The sequence below is a fragment of the Zasmidium cellare genome (assembly GCF_010093935.1).
Source record: "Zasmidium cellare ATCC 36951 unplaced genomic scaffold M409scaffold_3, whole genome shotgun sequence".
Taxonomy (NCBI): domain Eukaryota; kingdom Fungi; phylum Ascomycota; class Dothideomycetes; order Mycosphaerellales; family Mycosphaerellaceae; genus Zasmidium; species Zasmidium cellare.
In genome coordinates this window covers 892,069-911,563 of record NW_022986947.1, presented here as the reverse complement: position 1 = coordinate 911,563, position 19,495 = coordinate 892,069, and the positions used below count along the sequence as shown (strand labels likewise).

At 52.8% G+C, this 19,495-nt stretch overlaps 11 protein-coding genes across 11 annotated transcripts; 5 read left to right on the top strand and 6 right to left on the bottom strand.

Annotated features, from left to right (window-relative positions):
- Positions 1-294: 294 nt before the first annotated feature.
- Positions 295-2,179, top strand: M409DRAFT_50118 (uncharacterized protein; the record flags this gene model as incomplete). Its single annotated transcript, XM_033811455.1, has 2 exons — positions 295-2,088; positions 2,165-2,179. 2 exons carry the CDS (start codon positions 295-297, stop codon positions 2,177-2,179), a joined length of 1,809 nt encoding a protein of 602 aa, XP_033673305.1.
- Positions 2,180-2,386: 207 nt separating this feature from the next.
- On the bottom strand, positions 2,387-4,159 carry M409DRAFT_17648 (uncharacterized protein; the record flags this gene model as incomplete). The annotated part of the gene is made up of 3 exons (XM_033804151.1): positions 2,387-2,718; positions 2,914-4,022; positions 4,086-4,159. The coding sequence occupies 3 exons, from the start codon at positions 4,157-4,159 to the stop codon at positions 2,387-2,389; spliced, it is 1,515 nt and encodes a 504-aa protein (XP_033673304.1).
- Positions 4,160-5,043: 884 nt separating this feature from the next.
- Positions 5,044-5,529, top strand: M409DRAFT_17647 (uncharacterized protein; the record flags this gene model as incomplete). The annotated part of the gene is made up of 1 exon (XM_033804150.1): positions 5,044-5,529. The coding sequence occupies one exon, from the start codon at positions 5,044-5,046 to the stop codon at positions 5,527-5,529; it is 486 nt and encodes a 161-aa protein (XP_033673303.1).
- A 407-nt stretch (positions 5,530-5,936) lies between these two features.
- On the bottom strand, positions 5,937-6,344 carry M409DRAFT_50115 (uncharacterized protein; the record flags this gene model as incomplete). Its single annotated transcript, XM_033811454.1, has 1 exon — positions 5,937-6,344. One exon carries the CDS (start codon positions 6,342-6,344, stop codon positions 5,937-5,939), a length of 408 nt encoding a protein of 135 aa, XP_033673302.1.
- A 364-nt stretch (positions 6,345-6,708) lies between these two features.
- M409DRAFT_17645 (uncharacterized protein) lies at positions 6,709-7,098 on the bottom strand (the record flags this gene model as incomplete). Its single annotated transcript, XM_033804149.1, has 1 exon — positions 6,709-7,098. The coding sequence occupies one exon, from the start codon at positions 7,096-7,098 to the stop codon at positions 6,709-6,711; it is 390 nt and encodes a 129-aa protein (XP_033673301.1).
- A 450-nt stretch (positions 7,099-7,548) lies between these two features.
- M409DRAFT_63109 (uncharacterized protein) lies at positions 7,549-8,224 on the bottom strand (the record flags this gene model as incomplete). The annotated part of the gene is made up of 4 exons (XM_033815442.1): positions 7,549-7,584; positions 7,633-7,766; positions 7,825-8,125; positions 8,186-8,224. The coding sequence occupies 4 exons, from the start codon at positions 8,222-8,224 to the stop codon at positions 7,549-7,551; spliced, it is 510 nt and encodes a 169-aa protein (XP_033673300.1).
- Positions 8,225-8,661: 437 nt separating this feature from the next.
- M409DRAFT_63108 (uncharacterized protein) lies at positions 8,662-10,608 on the top strand (the record flags this gene model as incomplete). The annotated part of the gene is made up of 3 exons (XM_033815441.1): positions 8,662-9,269; positions 9,332-10,274; positions 10,339-10,608. 3 exons carry the CDS (start codon positions 8,662-8,664, stop codon positions 10,606-10,608), a joined length of 1,821 nt encoding a protein of 606 aa, XP_033673299.1.
- Positions 10,609-12,320: 1,712 nt separating this feature from the next.
- M409DRAFT_17642 (uncharacterized protein) lies at positions 12,321-12,646 on the top strand (the record flags this gene model as incomplete). The annotated part of the gene is made up of 3 exons (XM_033804148.1): positions 12,321-12,351; positions 12,405-12,511; positions 12,569-12,646. The coding sequence occupies 3 exons, from the start codon at positions 12,321-12,323 to the stop codon at positions 12,644-12,646; spliced, it is 216 nt and encodes a 71-aa protein (XP_033673298.1).
- A 36-nt stretch (positions 12,647-12,682) lies between these two features.
- Positions 12,683-13,523, bottom strand: M409DRAFT_17641 (uncharacterized protein; the record flags this gene model as incomplete). The annotated part of the gene is made up of 2 exons (XM_033804147.1): positions 12,683-13,275; positions 13,328-13,523. The coding sequence occupies 2 exons, from the start codon at positions 13,521-13,523 to the stop codon at positions 12,683-12,685; spliced, it is 789 nt and encodes a 262-aa protein (XP_033673297.1).
- A 2,055-nt stretch (positions 13,524-15,578) lies between these two features.
- On the top strand, positions 15,579-16,655 carry M409DRAFT_63106 (uncharacterized protein; the record flags this gene model as incomplete). Its single annotated transcript, XM_033815440.1, has 1 exon — positions 15,579-16,655. The coding sequence occupies one exon, from the start codon at positions 15,579-15,581 to the stop codon at positions 16,653-16,655; it is 1,077 nt and encodes a 358-aa protein (XP_033673296.1).
- A 380-nt stretch (positions 16,656-17,035) lies between these two features.
- Positions 17,036-17,775, bottom strand: M409DRAFT_17639 (uncharacterized protein; the record flags this gene model as incomplete). Its single annotated transcript, XM_033804146.1, has 3 exons — positions 17,036-17,316; positions 17,375-17,596; positions 17,652-17,775. The coding sequence occupies 3 exons, from the start codon at positions 17,773-17,775 to the stop codon at positions 17,036-17,038; spliced, it is 627 nt and encodes a 208-aa protein (XP_033673295.1).
- Positions 17,776-19,495: the final 1,720 nt, after the last annotated feature.

Below are 19,495 nucleotides of genomic sequence, written 5' to 3'. Positions count from 1 at the left end.
GTGGGGCCAGAGCGACCCGACTTCACTCTCCCGCTTGGTATGCCTGTGGGATGAGAATAATGAGCAGATCTCATGTTTCCACGACTTGTTCCAGGTATTTTTCGGCGCCGAGAAGGCGACTGCAATCTCAATTCCCTCTTGATCCGGCGACAAGAGGCTCGCGCGGCTGGCTGACTGTTTCCCCTTCTCACTCCCATGGCTACGGAGGCAGCATGTTGTCAAATCGAAAGGCAGACCCGGTCCCGAAAATAATAGGCTCGGATATCTGATCTTGTTGACATGGAAAACACAAACATGCCAGAGTTCCGCTCCTACGATCTTTCTCAACCCCTGGGCAGACAACTGCCAAAAGCTTGCGAGCAGTGCCATGTCCGCAAAGTGAGGTGCATACCGAATGCTGAGGGCGAGGCTTGCCAACAATGCGTCAAGCATGGCACTGAGTGCCGACCGCGTATTAGAAAGCGGAGGCGAGCCCGGACGAGTGGGAATAACGACCCAAGTTCTGAGGCTATCGTCTCGCGCCACTATCCCGGGGCCACAAGTGCCAGTGTCTCCAATGAAGGCGGGCTCGATCACAGACACGGCCGACGACCGCCGCCTTTGCTCTTCGCAGAATCTGGCACGAGGGGATCCACGAACAGCTCTCCGGCCACCTCAAGCACCCTCGATCGCTTCCACAACTCATCATACCTATGCCGCACTGCTATACTCGGCCAAGACTTTCAAGACATCGACCACACACATGGAAGCAATGCCGATCGTCGTCATGCTCTGTCATCCACCGACCTGCAGATGCTCGAGCTTTATCAGGCGTTTGATCTCCCCGAGCAACCAGAGCGGCAAAGCTTGATAGATGCTTGCTTCGAAAGGTGTTGGACCTGCATGCCTGTGGTTGATCGAACAACACTGGTAGGGACGGCAGAGAGTGAGATCTCATATGTGGTTCTCCAGTCGATTTTACTTGCAGGATCGCTCATGCGACCAAATCGCTATTCAAGCGCGGTGGTAGAGACAATATACAGGCGGGTGAAAGCGCTGCTTGATTGTGGTCATGAACGAAATCCACTGAACGTCCTCGCAGCCTTGTGCTACATTCAGTGGTATCCTTCGCAAGCGCCAAAGGATATCTCTCTGGACTCGCCCAGGTTCTGGACTACGATGGCGATTGGAATAGCTCAGCAAATGGGCCTCCATCGCAAGTCTTTATCGCCTGGTCCAGAAGAAGGCCTCAGGAGGAGACTGTGGTGGTGTCTGCGAACGAAAGACAATCTTTCAGCCTCTGCCCATGGTAGGCCACGGCATGTGAACCCACTCGACTGCACTCAACCGCCATTGACCCTGGAAGACTTTCCTGACCCTTCGGACCGCAGAGCACACATCTCCATATCATATGTCACCATCATCGATATTTTAGGCGACCTATGCCAATTGATGGCGCGGAACGGCGATGCTACTCTTTCAGAGAAGAACGAAATCGCAAGACGACTACTAACATACCTAGACTCCCTGCCCGAAGACCAAAGACTCGTCGCCGCTGACGGCTCGGCCATGCCTTACGATCTGGACATAGCCCAGCTCCACATCCACATCCTGGCAACAATCTCCATCCTCTACCGCTCGAAATCCATGTTCTCCTTGACATCCGCCAACGCCGCCAGCATAGCAGCGGCAAACCTCAGCTTCCGCATATTCGAAGCCATCGAGCTACGAGAGCATACGCACTGCCTCAGCTCTGCTTTTGCGTGGTACATGCTGGTAACTGCCTCGCCTCCTTTGGCTTGCCTGCGTCTGCCAGAGTTGAGCGTCAATGCTGGCTTGGCGTTAGACTCTCTTGAGATTTCGTTGGAGACGCTGGCGAGGACGAGACCTTCCGCTAAAGCCAACCTCCGGAATGTCAGGGCGATACGCAAGGCGATGACGTCTTCAAGTGTCCCATCTATTGGTCGCGAGGCTGAGAACTGTGTGGTTGGATCGGAGGAAGGTTTCAGCTATCTGACAATGGCATCGACACTTCTTGCACGATACGGTTATGATGCAGTGAGGCATTACGAAGAGCTGGTTCAGGTCCTTGGACCGAGCCATACGATTGTCGGTGTAGAGAACAGCAATACAGTTGAACCAGGCACACAGCACATATCGATGCAGGAACAACAGAACTTCCTAGACAACCTTGGTATAGGTGCTGCAGATGACCAATTCAACTTTGACGACTTGTTCGGAGCAGGCCATTCGTGGATGATGAGAGACTGGATAGATGACCTTCAGCCAAATATGAATTGACGACAGTGGAACACGAGGCGAAGCTTCTTCTTATTTCGTTATATCTATATCTCGTCGATCTCGTTATCTGCCTCGCTGCATTATGAGGCTGCCATGAAACCAGGTCTCAGGCGAAGTCGTCGTCTTCCATAGTTCCTTCCCTTGACTCGAATTTCAAAAAGGATTCTTGGTCGGCTTCCGTGATTCGCTGCCACGCAGACTTCACGTTGTCCAACATGCTATCATCAAAAGCAAGGTCAGGGGAGAGAGGCTGCAGAGGAATGACATTACTATACGCCGGTGCTTCTTCTGTTTCCGCATAGTACTGCCGATAGTGCATACTCCAAAGCACTTGCGGTACTGTTTGCTCGCCAATACTTTGGAGTAAATTCGAGACAGCTTGCTTGAGAAGATCCGATCCTTGCGTATCAGCTCGCGAAACGGACGCATACAGGACACCTAGTATGGCGGTTAGCTGACGATCGACCATAGTTCTCCATGTTTGCAAAACGGTAGTGAGGTCGAAGTTTCAGGTTGTCAGAGATGTTTGTTCTTCAATGCAATTCAGGCAATGTAGATAAGTATTCGTAAGGTTGTTCATCCTTTCGATGATGTGTGAGGTGTATGTGGGCTGGGGAGGATGGTAGTACTTACATTGCTCTTTCGGGCACTCGCCAGATTCGCTCGAGTGTGCGAATACATGCACAGGAGGGTTGGCGCGGTCTGGCGGCTGGACCACGACGACCGCACCTGCTGGTGTCACGCCGCCTTCCGAGGTGGGCGGGAAGAGTGAGGCGAGTGGCGAGGATACTATCGAGATGCTCTTCGTTATCCAGGTATGCGACTCTTCGCTCGAGCTCGACTTTGAACTGCGAGGAAGGTCCTGTGCAACACCAGCGAGGGACTTTGTGGTCACTACCTCTCCATCTGTCAGGTGTACCTTCAGATCAGAGTCGCCGGAATGCTCGACATTGGTGATGCCTTTCCCGAGGACATAGACACCACCACCCACAGCACAGGCTCGACAAGCGACTTGCCCAATTTCTGCAAGACCGCCCCATTTGGGTAACACAACACCAAAGCCTGGGCCGAAAAGACCTATGCTGGTGAGGTATCTCGCGACTCGTGGTACGGCGAATCTTGAAAGAGTGTCTTCCTGTGACTCCGCACTCAAAGCAAGAGCAAGAATCGGCGGGTGTGAGGCCGGAACCAGACCGAACTTGTCTTGCAGAAGTGTGGAGAACGGCTTGTCTCGATAATCTTCCCAAGTATCACCCTGCTCTTCGTAGTCGACCACAAAGCGCAGAAACTTCATCAACGATCTCTTCGCTTTCAAATCAAGCGTCGCATCTTGGAAGATATCTTCACGCCCGCCAGGAACCCTCGTCAGCCTCGGTTGTGTTGAAGAGTCATCAAGAGGAGGGTTGACCAGAAACCAAGATCCAACAGCCTGGAACTCGAGCTGACTATGCGTTTTCGAAGAAACCAAAGCAGGAAGCAGTGCCGACTTCGAATGCAGAATATGTGGTGCGAGTGCCAGAGAGTATGCTCGAGAACCCCCAAGTTTGCCTTTGCTTTGCTCGTCATCCGTGGGAGCTTGTGTGATCGAAGCATGACTGAATGTGGTGGGTGGATCCGATGGCTCGCCAGCATGCTTCTTCGCCCACTCTTCCGCCTCCGAAAGACTCAGCGCAGCTTCATCACCACCGTAGTAGTCGTTTCGGTCGACGTGCAGGATTTTCTTGCCTGAGCGTGACAAGGCGCTTCACGAAGGGCTTTTGCGTTAGTTAGCCTGAGCCGTCGACGTGAAAGCGACAAGCACGTACAGCGCAAGCAGCGACGGTGGCAGGCCAGTGCCGGAGATGACAACATCCCACTGTGTATCGTTGAGGGTTTCCATGCTGTGCTTGAAGGTGCTCACATCGTTGCGTGGTGGGAGAAGAAGCAGAGAACACTTTGAAGAGCTCAGTCAAAGCGACCTCGTCAAAATTAAACTTTCTTGGCAAGCTAGTCCTGCAGACTTCTTCTCACGACTCTCCGTCTCCGTCTTCTCTCTTTCCTCTCTCATCGCGCCTTCGAACAAAGCAACTCGACCCATGATGCGGAGTATCTATTCAGGCCGCTTCACTGCGGCCCTGCGGGCGCGAGAGAACGAACTGCCGTCCATGTATCTCCTGCCTGGACATTTCTTGAAGGAGCAGGTCGTTTGAGACGCACATCACTTCACTTTTCAGAGCTGGTCAGGGTCGAAGACCTTGAACCCGACCAGGATGACAAGACTCGGTGGCCTTTACTTTTGTGAAATCGACATCATCGTCCCAGCATGCTCCTGACTGCGAGGTGGCCAAGCCAGCCAGGATCTCAATCATGCTCCTCTGAGATGTCTGTATCGAAGAGACGGCCATAGACATGACGAGCTGCTGCCGATACGCGAGGTCAGTTCTTCCTGTCTATGGCTCACTATTGCTTGGGTGCTTTGTCACGCTCATGGATACGGCGTGTTTGAATCCATGTCGCGGTTGAATGCCGTAACTTACGGACGGAGGCGGATGCCCAGGTTCAAGTGAAACCGACACTTTTATTAGGAACCAAGACCTTTCATGCTTCGGAGTAGCATGATATCCTTGAGCCTCCGCCATTCCACGTGCGTCACATCAATCTCGGCGTCTTGGAGTTCGCACGTACATAGGCATTACTGTAGGTTTGAAGTGGTCAGGACGTCCTCACTCCTGAGTTGACTTTCTCTCTGCGGACTTTACTTTGTGGAACGTCAAGCCACCAAAGATGCTGTTCTCATTCAAGCCCCTCGCAATCTCGCTCCTGGCCTCGAAAGCGCTCGGATGCCTCTACTTCAACGCCACACTTGAAGACAACAAGTTGAGCGTCCACAGCTGGGATGACGCCAACAACAACAACGCCACAAATCCTGAAGACATCATCTGCAAAGGGGACAACCTCGATCCCGTCGGGGACCACCAATGGAGCGTGGAATGCTCCAAGGCCGACAACGCCAAATCCGACACAGTCTTCGACCTCTTCCTTGAGCCCAACACTAAGCGATTCCTGGACATAATTTACCGCTACTCGAACCCGAACGCTGCGGGCCTGCAAACGGGCGAAGATGCGGACGAATTTCTTTTCAACTTCCGCGTGGCCAGCGTTGATGGCAGATTCTTCAAGTCGAGGGAGTTCTGCGCCCAGTACGACATTCTTCGACTCATCAACCCAGACGCTCTGAAGAACCCCTGCGATTCTTTGGATACTTGTTAGGTGGCGGCTACATTGTAACATATGTACTACAACCACGTACGGAGGAGTTCTGGTGCATATTTGGGGATCACATCATGCGATGGCATGGTCGCGCATGCACAGCTGTGTAGTAACGATGTAATTTAACGGAAGCGTGCATACGGCTTCGTTCCTTGTTTTCACTTCGGTATCGATTCTGGCATTAACTCTGGCTTCGTGTGGGTTTCACATCTGGCCCAGTTCTCTGGGGCCGCACTTACCCTTACGCTTGCCTTCATTTCTTTCACGTTCTGGAGCTTGACATTTCGTACACCGTTCGCTTAAGAAGTCTATGGTACACGCTCACATAACGATTCAATTCTCCCCAAAAAAAACACGCAGCAAAACAACCACTCTCAAACCACCGAGCCAATTGACAGCACTCGACCTCAAACGCCTTGTCGCCTAATGGCCAAACCAAGGGGCCCTTTCCCAACCAGATTCTCCGTATACTCAGTAACATCCCACCGCAGCGTGATCTTGTCGGCGAGGTGGCCCTTTCTGAGCTCAATGCTATCCTGCCTCATCCGAGCCATAGCCTCTGAATTCGACCGGAGAAACGTTCTTAGATTCTCAATTTTGAGATAGTAAGAGTCGATCTCTTTAGATACAGCCTCGTCGACCAAGGTGTTGGCAAGATTCAGCGCTTGCGTCAGTCTCTCGGATGTGAGTTGCATGTTGGCAATTTTCTCTTTGAGAGCCTCTTTTGACGCGAAGGCGGACCTTTTCGACTTGACAAGGGCGTCGATGTCGGCCCACTGCTGCTGGGAGTTCGTTAGTGGCGGTTGAGTTGACATAGTTGGAACTTTGGTTGGAGTTATGTGGATTCGTGGTTGGATTCGTAGTTGGAATTTTGATTAGGATCGTGGTGACGGTTGTGATGAGAGTCGTGGTTGATGTAGAGGGAGCACAGGAAGAGGAGGACGAGGTTTATATAAGCCCTGCCTTCTGTTTGCGACAACACACATGGTTCAATATGGTCACAGGAGAGGCACAATGGTCTGCGGCACGAGTGTCATTTCGTTGCTAAGAAGCAAATCTGTATCAGCAGTTCCATAAGAACGACCTTGGTCTCGAGACAGGGCCGTGTGCTTGCATTTGTTCCTCAGAAAGACATTTCAAACTCCACCTGTTCCTCTTCTTGCACACCTCAACTTCCCTTCAGTTCTCCTTCAGCATCTCCGCACGCTCTTCGCGCTCCCAGCGCTTTTCAATGAACATGCATATGTGGCCCTTCACCTGCAATTGGAAGGCCGCAAGGTTTTGATGCTGCGAGACCGTGATGTGTGGCAATTCTGCAAAAGTGGTTGTCTTTGCTTTCCGGAGTTCTTCCTTCAACAGCTCAATGTAGTCGTACTTGGCCTTCTTCAACTGATTTTGGACGTTGGATCGGGCTCCCAGTAGCTGATTCGGCGAGAGTTGGTCAAGTGAACAGACACTACTCTGCATTTCCGCAATATCGGTGAAGTCTGACTTTGGCGATTTCATGATTTTCTCGAGTTTCTGAGCTTCGAGCTTCTGACCGTCAGTCGTTGCGTTGAAGTGTGACATTGCTGTGATCGAGATACTGTTTTCCTCTGTTGTGGGCAAACAGAGGATGGTGGCACACTGCCAAAGATATAGTCGGCAAGTTGTTTGTTTGCAAAGAATAAATATGGTGGCCGCGTGAAGTCTGAGACATGTCTGGAGCATAGTGGAGCTTGCTAGAGCAGCAGAGGCGATGCCAGTCAACAATCTGCGACATTATTGTCCGTCCAAGTCCCGTGTTCTCACAAATACCTGAAGCGTTTGGCACTCAGCCTGAGACTAGGCCCTTTGGAAACTTGAGAGGCAAGGAGCTGCGTTATGGCATTCACTATTTTGTCTTCGACGGAATCTCCTAGGCAATCAGTAGGTAGCAGGAGAGCCTAGAGCTGATATAGGTCAATTCGACGATTGCTAAAATTCACACGTCTATATCTCTATCGTTAACGCATCGAAGCAACTTGATCGACTACATGCTCAAAGCTTCGAAAGGACGGACTCAGCGCCAGAGACCTAGATTATTTATCAGCTTGATTGAGCAACGAGGCCAGAATAACGTACCGTCACTTTGCCAGGTCCATCTTCTGCGTCTGCAACGGTAATCTTTCCGTCGTCGATGACAAAAACGTAGCGCCCGTTTCGGTCGCCCATTCCAGCATCCCATCCATAGTTCTTGCTAAAGAATGTCTTGGTATCTAGAGACCTCTTGTCAGAACCACTCCGACTAAAGCTTTCAGCAGTTCTTGTACGCACCGCTCATGAAACGGATCTTGGTATCCTCTTTCGCGCCATTGACCTTTCCCCAAGCCGCCATGACCCATGCGTCATTGGAGGCAATGACAATAACCAAGTCGACGCCTTTTTGAAGGAGCTTATCGAGGTTGCTGAAGTAAGGAGGGATGTGGTAAGCTTGGCAGCCTGGTGTGAAAGCCCCGGGAACCGAGACTAGCACCACCTTCTTGCCAGCAAACTCCTTGGATGCATCGTATGTTTGTGGTATACCGCAAGAAGTCGGCGATGGGTCGGTAATTGGAGCCCATTCAAACTTGACTCCCTTTCAATCAAGAGGTGTCAGCGAAGAACCAGGCTTACGACGTATCTGTACTGGGCTTACTTCTGGGAACTTGTCCCCGACTTTCAATGGCTTACTCATGGTTTCAGGTTGTGTATAGGACTGAACGATGTCAAGTACGGGAGGTAATGTGCTCTGATGTCCTCGTGGTTGAGGAAGTGAAGTCGTACTTCCACGAGCCAGGCCAGGAACGTGGAGCCCCAGCTGCCCCGCCATGACGCAGGTTTCCCGAGCTTGGCTCCAACTGCCGGTGCCCATGATTCAGGCTGTATAGCAAAAACCATTGCATTCTTCACACATGCCTTTACTAGCCTCGGACTGAATGGGCAGCCTGACTACACATCGAAACGTTGTGGAAGGACCGATGGATTGGTCTTTCCTTGTCGACGCGCGATGCCAAGACAATATGATAGGAGGGACGACCGTTGCGCACGGATCAGCCATCGCTCACCGAATTTCCGTCTCCTGCAAACTTGGCCCCGATTATTGTCGAGTCACGTTACCTCCAGGAGAAGCCAATGGACGCGTTAGGTCGCGTGATGCTGGACGCAAAATTCATAGCGACGGCGACATGTCTCGCTCTCGCTGGAATATTGTATCTCCTCTTGCGGACGGATCCTGAGAAGGCTGTCGATTTTTCTACGCCCGCGCCTGAGCAGTGCTCGCCCGGTTGGCGTGGGAAGGAGCTGGATCGGCCATCCATCAAGGTGCCTGGCTCGACGGCTATACAATGCTACGCACCCGCCACTGGTCACTACTTGGGTCTTCTCAATCCCTCGACGCCTGATCGCATTGACCGCACCATCGCGAAGGCTGCTGCCGCCCAGCAACAATGGAAGAAGTCAACCTTCGCCCAACGAAGAAGAGTGTTGAAGACTCTACTGAAGTTCATTCTGGACAACCAAGAAGAAATCATTCGGGCCGCATGCCTGGATAGCGGGAAAACGCGTACGGACGCCCTCTTTGGCGAAGTCCTTGTGACGGTGGAGAAGCTCAAATGGACCCTCGACCACGGCGAGAACGCTCTCCTTCCAGATCGACGACCAACCAACCTGCTCATGTTCTACAAGCGCAACGAAGTCCGCTATGAGCCGCTTGGTGTGGTCGCCGCCTGTGTGAGCTGGAAGTAAGTTGTCGTCGCGTCTGATCATCTCTGAGGGATCTTTGCACTGACCGCGTCTTTTCCAGTTACCCGTTTCACAATCTACTCGGCCCAATAATCAGCGCCATCTTCGCAGGGAACGCTATCGTCGTCAAGAACAGCGAACAAACAGCTTGGTCGTCCACGTACTTCGTTACGATCGTTCGAGACGCCCTCACCGCCTGCTCCTTCGATCCGAACATCGTCCACGCCTTCTCCTGTTGGCCTCAAACTGCCGACTATTTCACGTCGCATCCCGGTATCAGCCATCTCACATTCATTGGCAGTCGACCTGTCGCGCATGAGGTCGCGAAAAGCGCGTCGAAATCTTTGACCCACTTGTGCGTCGAACTCGGGGGCAAGGATGCTGCGATCGTTCTTGATGAGCCCGGTGGACGCGTCATGTCGAGAGGAGAGATGGAACGTATTGCAAGCATCATCATGAGAGGAGTTTTTCAATCGGGAGGTCAGAACTGTGTAGGCATCGAAAGAGTTGTCGCGATGCCTGAGACATATGATACTCTCATCAAAATGCTAGAGCCACGCATCAAGGCGCTACGGCTGGGGGATGACCTAGACCCCGAAAACGCTGGCGAAGGATCTGCCATCGACGTCGGCGCTTTGATATCACCCGCGTCGTTCGACCGCCTCGAACGCTTGATTGCGGAGGCAACAGCACAGGGCGCTCGGTTACTCGTGGGAGGACACCGCTACAGCCATCAACGTTACCCACTTGGCCATTACTTTACGCCCACTCTTCTTGTGGACGTATCCCCTCGAATGAGAATCGCGCAAGAAGAACTTTTCGCGCCAGTATGTGTCATGATGCGTGCCAACGATCTGGACGACATTGTCAACATCACGAACGGCACGGCCTACGGACTCGGATGCAGTGTATTTGGTCCTACTTCATCTTCGCTTTCGAATGCGAACCTTCAACACGTGACGAATAGTGTAAAATCAGGAATGGTGGCGGTGAATGACTTTGCAGTGAGGATTCCAAAGAAAGCCACAGATGGTCAGACCATTTTTTGCTGACGTTTCTCTATAACAGGCATACTATGTCGTCCAATTACCTTTTGGAGGTGTTGCTGGGTCTGGCTATGGGCGTTTCGCCGGGCGCGAGGGCCTACGAAACCTATGCAATGCCAAGTCAATCTGTTCCGATAAATGGCCGTCACTAATCAAGACGGCTATCCCGGCTAAATTGGATTACCCAATGCGGTCAAATGCGTGGCATGTGGCACGGGGTGTTGTTGAAGTGGGATATGGGGAGAGCCTTTCTCGGCGAGTGGAAGGCCTGCGCAAGCTGGTGGGATTCTGAGACCCGTGATCTCGTAACTGGAAGCCCGTCACGTTTCCACATGTCTCGTCCATGCAACATGTTACGGTACCATTTTTCTGGTACTGCGGCTGCGGTGTGGATTTTGTGAGTTGTGCTCGATCATCTGATAAGCGGTATTGACCACTCTGAGGCCTCGGCGAACCCGATCCCCCAATGGCAGGCTTATCCGCCGCAAACGCGTGCATGTTGGGTGTGCTGTTGGACGTGACCAAGTCTGCAAGGACAGCTCCTAGCTGCAGTCATCCTCCGACAGCTCCCACCAATCCCACCCTGCCACCTACCCACCTATCTATCCAAGCATCACGAGTCGCCGCCCGATGTCCACCACCGCGAGCTGTTGAAGATGGGTTCAGCCCACAAGACGTGGGATTCTGGACAATTGGATTCGCTGATTGTGCAAGTCGTACGGCATAGTCAAGCACCTAGAGCTCTTCAGACTTTGCGTGGCTCCATTCCACCCTCGATCTGAGTGGGCAGGACCGTGACCGGGGTGCTGCTCGAAGGCCTATATCTTCTCCCTTCTTCGTCCATTCTGCTCTCTTTCCGATCCAGACAGTCCATCAAGGTCCTTCCACTGCAAAGCTACTTTCACACAACAACACCAATCAACACCACCCACCACCACAAACAATAATCACAATGGCCGGCTGCGATTCTTGCTCCAACGCCAACTGCAACTGCGCTAGCGGCAGCTGCACCTGCGTGAGTCCCCAATGCCATCCTTGCTGTCCTTCATCTATCATCTCTACGCCACGACCCTATCGACTTTTGGCTGACAGTACGTGCGTTGTAGAAGTAAACACATCAACAACAATGTGCCCACCGGCATGAACGAGGGAATGTATGCATGGTCTACGTCCGCTCATCCCCGTTCGACAATGATTGCAAGCGGTGGTCGGTACGATGGCGGAGGAGAGGAGACGTGTTGCGTCGTCCGAGTTGAGTGGGTGATTTGAGGAGGAGTGTGCATGTTTCGAGACGCTCATTAGCTTATCAATCAAACTCGTCCCCGGGGAAGCATCTTTCTCTCTTCTTAAAACCTATGTCTTGTCGATGCGTGAAGACTCCGTCAAGTCAACTCGATGTTGGGCTGAACAAGATTGTGTGTCAACGTCGCCCGTGCTTCAGGCTTTGGTGAGGCTTGCATGTAGGAGTTGGTAGACGATGTGATCTACCATCTTGAAGTAGCGACGCTGTAAGTCTTCCCGAGTCAGCTCCTGCCCTTCTCAACTGATTGGCATCGCAGCATAGAGCCTCTCTTCAGGAGGACGTTATCGAAAAGCTGGGGACAGGCCCCTAGCAACACCCGCACGAGCAAGAGCAACCCCACATTCTCACGTGCGCATGATCAATCCCTGCACGTCATGCGAATGAACCCCACTAAATATGACGCGGGCTTTGATGATGAGCTGCCACATGAAAGCGGTTGCCTTGCAGTGAAACTTGGAAGACGTGGAACAGCAGATGCCGCCCAAACAATCCAACAACTCAGCCCCGAACAAAACCGAAGGTCCAAGCAAGAAGGAACTCGAAGCCATCAACGCCTACCTCGCGCAGAAACCAGACTTCGACCAGCTCCTCAAGAATTCTCCGAAGGATCAAACTCCTGCTAAGGTCGAAGAGTCAGCGTACCGTCGAAAGCTTCGAGAAGTAATTGCCGCCGCCGAAACCACGTAGGGAAAGTTGCAGCCATGCCTATCATTCCAGGAGATAAGGATCCAGGTGAGGACGATGCTGTAGGTATGTTAGTTGGACTTGGCTGACAATAAGGACAGAGATCAAGAACAATCTCGCAGAGGGCGCCAAAGGTGCTGAGCAGGCCAAGGCAGAGAGGACTGGCGGTGTTGCGTCGACAGAGCACCACAAGGCCAACCCGGGACCAGTGAGTCTCGGAGCTACGTGTACCCTCGACAACGCACAGCAGCTAACCACGCGCTAGGTGATCGCGGAAAACCTCCCGGAGGCTGCCAGCAAAGAAGAGCTCAAGAAGCGTGCAGAGGAGCTGAACAAGAAGTAGACCTCATGACAGATACGAGTTTCTAAGATCTTCCTATTACGGCGGAATCTCTTCTCCCTTCCAATCCCAGCACTTGCCTCTGTCGTTTAATGTCCGGCTGTTCACCACTTCCATCAGCTTTTCTGCGGCGAACTCTGGACTGAACAGCTTCTCTTCTTTCACATTCCCCCAAAAGTCTTTGCTCAGGTTTGTCTTGACGGTACCAGGATGCAACGCGATGCTCATGGCGTTGCCGCCAGAGCTAGGCTTGAGATAGTTGTCGAAGGACTTGGCGAGCTGGGTGACAGCTGCTTTCGAGCTTCGATAGCTATACCAGCCTCCCATCTGATTATCCGTAATGGAGCCCACTCGAGCAGACATCATCGCCCAAACCGCGCTCTTTGGCAGACCTTCCGCCTCTTCAACATTGACAGCTTTCTTTGGGAGGAATGGCGAGAAGTGCTTCATGAGCAGCATTGGGCCAAGCGTGTTTGTGCGGAAGGTAAGGAGGGCCTTGTCGTAGTCGATCTGAGCGGGCGACTTTTCGGGGAAGAGTAGGCCAGGGATGCACAGAGACAAGCATAGGTAGGACTCCTTCTCCGGAAATAGAGATGATACTTGCTTCGCTGCATCTGCAACAACATCCTCCTCTGGGAAGATGTCAGCCCAACGCACTACTCCTGACACATGAGACCATCTTACCAAGGACATCTAGCTTGACAACATGCAGCCTCCCTTCATCCACTCTACTGAGCCCCGAGAGCACATTCTCCTTCGTCTGATCGAGATCTTTCCGAGCAGTCGCAACGACTGGCACCTTGGATGTTTGCAGCAGTCGACGGGCGAGTTCAAGGCCAATGCCTCGAGACGCAGGGCTAACCAGCGCCCAAGGTTGCATCGTGGATGGTGAGTATAGGGGAAGGCGAATAGTGGAAGAACATGTTGTGCAGCGGCGACAATGGCTGCTTTGTTGACTGTGGAGTGATCTCCGAGAGGTTGTCAAGACTCGCAACCCAGATCGGAGGCGCAGATTGAGTTTCAAACTTTAGATCCAGCGAGCGGTAAGGTGGCCGTTAGTCGTGGCAAGGCATTGGGAATGCTCGAGCTATATGAGCAGTCAACAGCTCTAAAGGTGCTTTTGATCAGGCTGGTTATTGCTTTTCTTGATGGTTGTTCCAGGAAGGTACCAAGGGCATACGTGAAAGGCATTCGTTTGCAGCCCAGAAAACATGGCACACACCGACTCCACTACTTTTGACTCGTAGGCTGTCTCCTGTATTTACGGCTGTCACTTTGGTGAACTTTTTGCTCCTACCTTCGGCACCTGTCTCCAATCGAACATCCGCAGACGCCATCCGAGGAGGCCATGCAATGATGGCAGACCTTTTATTACAAGATTCTGGAAATGAAGCTTTTGACCCGGAAAGCGCTGCTCCAGCGTAACCTCGCGAAGCAAAAACAGCTCGATGCAGTCGTTACTACGCAGCCTCTCGTCGAAGGCACAGTTACGAAACGACGAGTGGTCCCTCCACCGGCTTATAGAGTTGCAAAATCTACAGCAGCTGCAGACGCTGGTAATAGAAATTTTTGTGAAGAATGTTGAACATGCCCCCTATCTAATCATTTCGCAGCTTCGCCACCTGAAGCAGACCAGCGGCCCCTGAAGAGGAGTACAGTCTCGAAAAACGGCGAGACATCGACATTCGTCAGGCTTCCTCCTAGTCAACGACCAATACAGAGACCTGTGTTGAAAGCATGGGAACCTCCTCTTCCAAAGCTTGTCCGACGCGGTGTGGGCAATCCATCACGCCGCCGCCCTTGGCTAGACTCTCTTTACCTGTTGAAGCTTGGCTATGGAGACCTCGATCAGCTGCAGTCCATCTTCAAGCAGGATGTCACATTTGTGGCTATAGACACCGAGTCGGAGCGCAGCGGTCTGCTGAGACATGTTGTTGAGATTGGAATATCAACGCTGGAAGCTCGAGATGTCTTTCCCTCCATTGAACCTGGTCCTCATGCTGATAATTGGGTCTCTTGCGTGAGGCACAGTGAGTCTATACAGGATTTGTGTCACTAGCTCGGGGAGCATGGCTAACTGTTGCTGTAGACCACATCGTTGTTGCGAATGCAACCATGCCTTATCAAAGAATGGGTCGTACCCAATTCGGATCGAGCACTTTGATCTCTAGTGACCAAGCTAAAGCTAAGTTGCTCGAGATCCTACAGACCATAAAGCCTCGCAACGGGAAACGACGCATTGCATTCGTGGGCCATTCGCTACAAGGGGATCTTGACGCGCTACGACGGAGCCCAAACCTGCAGTTGGACCTGCTGGACTCTGATGACATGGACCTGGAGATTGTCGCCAATTTCGATACACACCTTCTGGGAAGTCTTTGGAAGCAGAAAGGTGCTTTTGTGCCATCGCTTTCTCTCAGCGGTCTGGCGACTGCTGTTGGTGTCAACCCGAAGTACTTCTACAATGAGAAGCTGAGGGGTTGGCATAATGCGTCCAACGATGCAGCGTACACGATGATGGTGCTTCTGAAGCTCTTTGCCAGGGGACGTGATGGTAAACTCGACGACAGAAATGTCAAATCGGTCACCAAATCGTCAACAAGTGGCTGGACAGCACGGATTGTCGGTTTCCTTAGAAATTGGTTTTCAAAATAGCAATGGACGACATGCGGCTGGATGCAGTATCACTCACGCAACTCCATACGACAGTGGATGAAAACGAACAGTCCATGCAGCTCTGGGTCCAATCATTTGGTGTTCAAAAGGGGTATGTGAATGCTGGACAATTTACAAGGGGAGAAGTACCACATTGACAGCGAGGAGTAACTGACGTCACCTGCTCATCTTCAGCATATACAGCTACAGCTCCAAGGGACTGCTCTCCTTCAAAGGCGGCTTGTCCATTAAAAGACCTATAGCCCGCGCATGGTCAACGATGGCTGGCAGAATCCTGAAATTCAACTTCATGGGCGATGTCATGCTCGGACGACTGATCGACCAGCTATTTCCAGACCACGTTGATGAGCCAGAAGAAGCTGCAATTGTTCGGTCCTTTCAACATTCCAATCCAAAGCTCGCTAGCTACGGGCCAAAATCACCATGGGGCGATACCTTGACCGTGCTGGAGTCGAGCGACCTCAATTTCATCAATCTGGAGACGGCGGTGACCACTCATGCTCAGAAGTGGCCTGACAAGGTCTTCAACTACCGTATGCATCCAGCAAACATTCAAGCCTTGACAACAGCAAGGATCCACTACGCAGGTCTCGCCAACAACCACACCCTCGATTTCTCCCAAGAAGGCCTGCGAGAAACCGTTCAAACCGTTCGAAGAGCAGGCATAGCTTTCGCTGGAGCGGGTGATGACGAAGCAGGGGCAAGAAGACCTGCCATACTATCCCCCGCAGGTTCTGACCATCAAATCTGCATTTGGGCCGGCTCCGACCATCCTCGCGACTGGAAGACCGTCCCAGCATTCCACTCGATCGACTACTCCCAGAAAACCAAAGAGCGCCTCAGAGAACTCATCCAAAGCACCGCGCCCACCAACCCAGCCTTGAAGATCTGGTCATGCCACTGGGGCCCAAACTACGCATGGCAGCCCGCACAGCAGATCCAGGATCTCGCGCACTTCATGATCGACGAGTGTGGCATCGACATCGTGCACGGCCACTCCTCGCATCACGTCCAGGGCGTGGAAGTCTACCGGGGCAAGCTGATCATCTATGGCTGCGGCGACTTTGTGGATGACTACGCGCTGGTGGAGGAGTATCGGAATGATTTGAGTGGGATTTGGCAGGTTCATGTGGAAGAGCTGGGGGAGGAGTTGAGAGTGAAGAGGCTTGAGTTCTACCCGACCAAGATTGATCGGTTTATGGCGAGGAGGCTGGATCCTGGGGAGGCTGATTCGGCGTGGGTGAGGGAGAAGATTGTTCAGTTGAGCGCGGGGCTTGGGACGAGGGCGATTGATGATGATGATGTTGAGGGACGGGTTGTTGTTGATGTTGTCTAGCTCCGGATCTGGACGCTTTCCACATCTGAGATGGGGTGATGATAATTCCCCTGTATCCTACCTTGAGGCAAACGAGGAGGCTAAGGAGAGTCTTTTTCGCCAGACTTTACCGGGTTATGCGATGACGTTGGAGGAAGTGAGCCGTGGAGTAAGCGATATGGTAAGCTATACTCTATATGCTCCCTACTGCTTGACCTGTAAGCTCACTTGCTGTCTTTCCTTCCTCGTTCACTTTATGGCTCACTCTGGGGCTCCCTTGATCACCTTATCGGTATGTCCTTCATTTATTAGTTAACTCAAGTCTCGCTCAGCGCCTAACCCATCCTCTTACACCAACCACCAACCACCAATCCTCAACACCCGCGCCAACCCCAACCCGCTCATTTTTGATCATAAATCTCCCGCCACTCATCCTCCAACATACCCATCTCCACCAAATCCTGATACCGCCCATCATGCCAAAAGAAATCGCGCTTCCGCGCCTCGTGCACGAACCCCAACTTCTCATACAACCGCAGAGCATCCTGATTCCACGCAAACGCACCGATGCCGATCCGGTGCATGTTGGCGCGCTTGAAGCCCCATCGTAGGACCCACTTGATCGCCTCGGTGCCGTAGCCTTTGCCTTGGTATTCGCGGAGGACGTTGATGCCGATTTCGCCTGGCGTTGTTCAGTCAGCGTGGGAGGCTTTTCAGTGGACCATGGAGTTGGAGCTTACAGCGTCTGTGGTGTTGGTTGCGGATGTCTTCGCCTCGGAGGGTGATTTGGCCGATGGGGGTTGGTTTGGGCTTGTCTTTGTCTTTGGAGATTTCGATGGCCTTGTCGACTGTGCTGGCGGCGTCTTCGCCTGTTGGGGGGAGGCAGATGATTGCTGCGACCAGGAAGTCGGGGCTTTGGAGTTGTTCGCGGAGTCGGGCGGCGGTTTTCTTGCCTCGCGGTGCTGGATTGTGGTGGTCAGTGGTTTGATCTAATATTCTGGGTGTTTGAAGTCTTACATGGAACGTGAGGTGCGATGTTGAGGAAGGCAATTGGGTCGCTTGAGAGGCGTCCTAGAAATTCTTCATCTTCGTCGTCAACGCCACGATAGATCAAACGAGCAGAGCTCCAGAGATCGGCCATGGCTGTTCGAGTCTTGGGTTGCAAGGATGGGCAAGAAGAACAAAGCTGAACAGATAAAGTATTTCGTTGCCTTGCGGCCACTTACGCTCCTGCCGCATACGGAATAAGTCCTGGGAGACTCATCGCTCATACTTCTGGGAGTCATAACCCCATTCGGACAGTCCGATAGGCGAATGCTGACTGAAAGAAAGTACGGCTGATACATAGCTGCGAGAGGCCTCAACTTCGCCGGAAAAATCGAAGGTCGGAGTTCATTCGCGGTGATGAACGCGGTGTTCCTTCACCGCATCCTTCGACAGGTCCTTATCGGTGTGATGTCTTCACTTCCTATGCATCTGAGCTTGACCGGTGTGTGCACGCCACTCAATGTTATTTCACTCAGCACTCGCTGTCGAATGAGGCATTGTGGTCCGTTTCAGCTGCGGGGCAAGCTGCGTCTTCGAGCGAGGGGAGTTTCGAGGGTGGCTGGTTTGTCTGCGCGCCGCTGGGGCTGAAGGTGCTTGTCCACTGGATGGCCTGCATAGCAACTGTAGGATCGCCCGTCCGGGTTGAAGATTTAACAACATCGCTAGGGAAAGAAGAGGAGTGTTTGCTTCACAAGCTGCTAGATGATGAGGACACAAGAAGGATTGCAGGGTCCATGTGGAAGCTGGAAGCTGCTGGCCCAGCGAACGCGCAGCACTTCTTCGCCTCGCTCCTATTTTCGACCATTGGACTCGGGCAGATTCTCTTCGGCTGAGGATTTCTTCAGAAGGATTGTCTCGCTGTGTTATATCTGTGCGTGAGCTTTTTTGCTTGCGTTGAGAAACTGGAGTCTTCGGTTTCGGCGATTCTTCGTAGTGCATCCTACCACCTTGTAGTCTCGACTCCCGGCACGCTGGGTGGCATTTCGGGCTCGCATCGAAAACCTCTGCGAACACATGGGGGATCCTTGGAGCATGTACCACACCCCAGACCACCGAGCGTCGAATTCGCAACCACATGGCGTGTCTACCACCGGAGTGATTAGAAGAGTGTGGGAGATTGCAGGCTCTGAGACTCGTTTGGATCGGCGGTCCTCTGCTCCATGCCCAGGCTGCGACAAGCCCATTGGCGAAGGAGTCTGCTGGCCCTGGCAAGATCGGTGGTAATGGCTGACAATGGCAAAGACTGGCAAAGAACGGACCCCGCCTTGCCTGCGGTACAGGGCGTTGTTGTACTATTGAAAAGCTGCAGGTTATGCAAGTGGTGGTGCAGAAGACCCAGCAGCTCAGCCGGCCAAGGGGGCTGTCGGCAGAGCATTGCTGTTGAGCCAGCACCGGACGAGGTGACGGGAAATAGCATCAACCATGCTCGCCGCAATCATGGCCCGAGGAGGCGTTCCAGGGAGAGGAGAGGCGCAGAAGCGATGCCTCCTCACCATGCACCACGTTCAGGCCAGCAGCACATGGTGGAGCGTTGGTGGTGGGTCTGTTTCCCCAAGCATCTCCAGATCAAAGGACGAATCCTCCACCCCACTCTCCGCGCTCGGCAGCCTCCTTCGCGTGCGACCTTCAACTCCAGCATCCTGATGAGCACATCGTACACTTGACTCGAGGCGGCTTCACCATCATCAGCCAGTTGCCTACACAGGCAAAAGAGACCAGATTCCCCCGAGCGGCGTGAACGTCTGATTTCCAACGCCACCCCTCCCTGCCCCCATCGGCCCAGCGATCGCCGCCGAGACTACGACCTTCGGCTA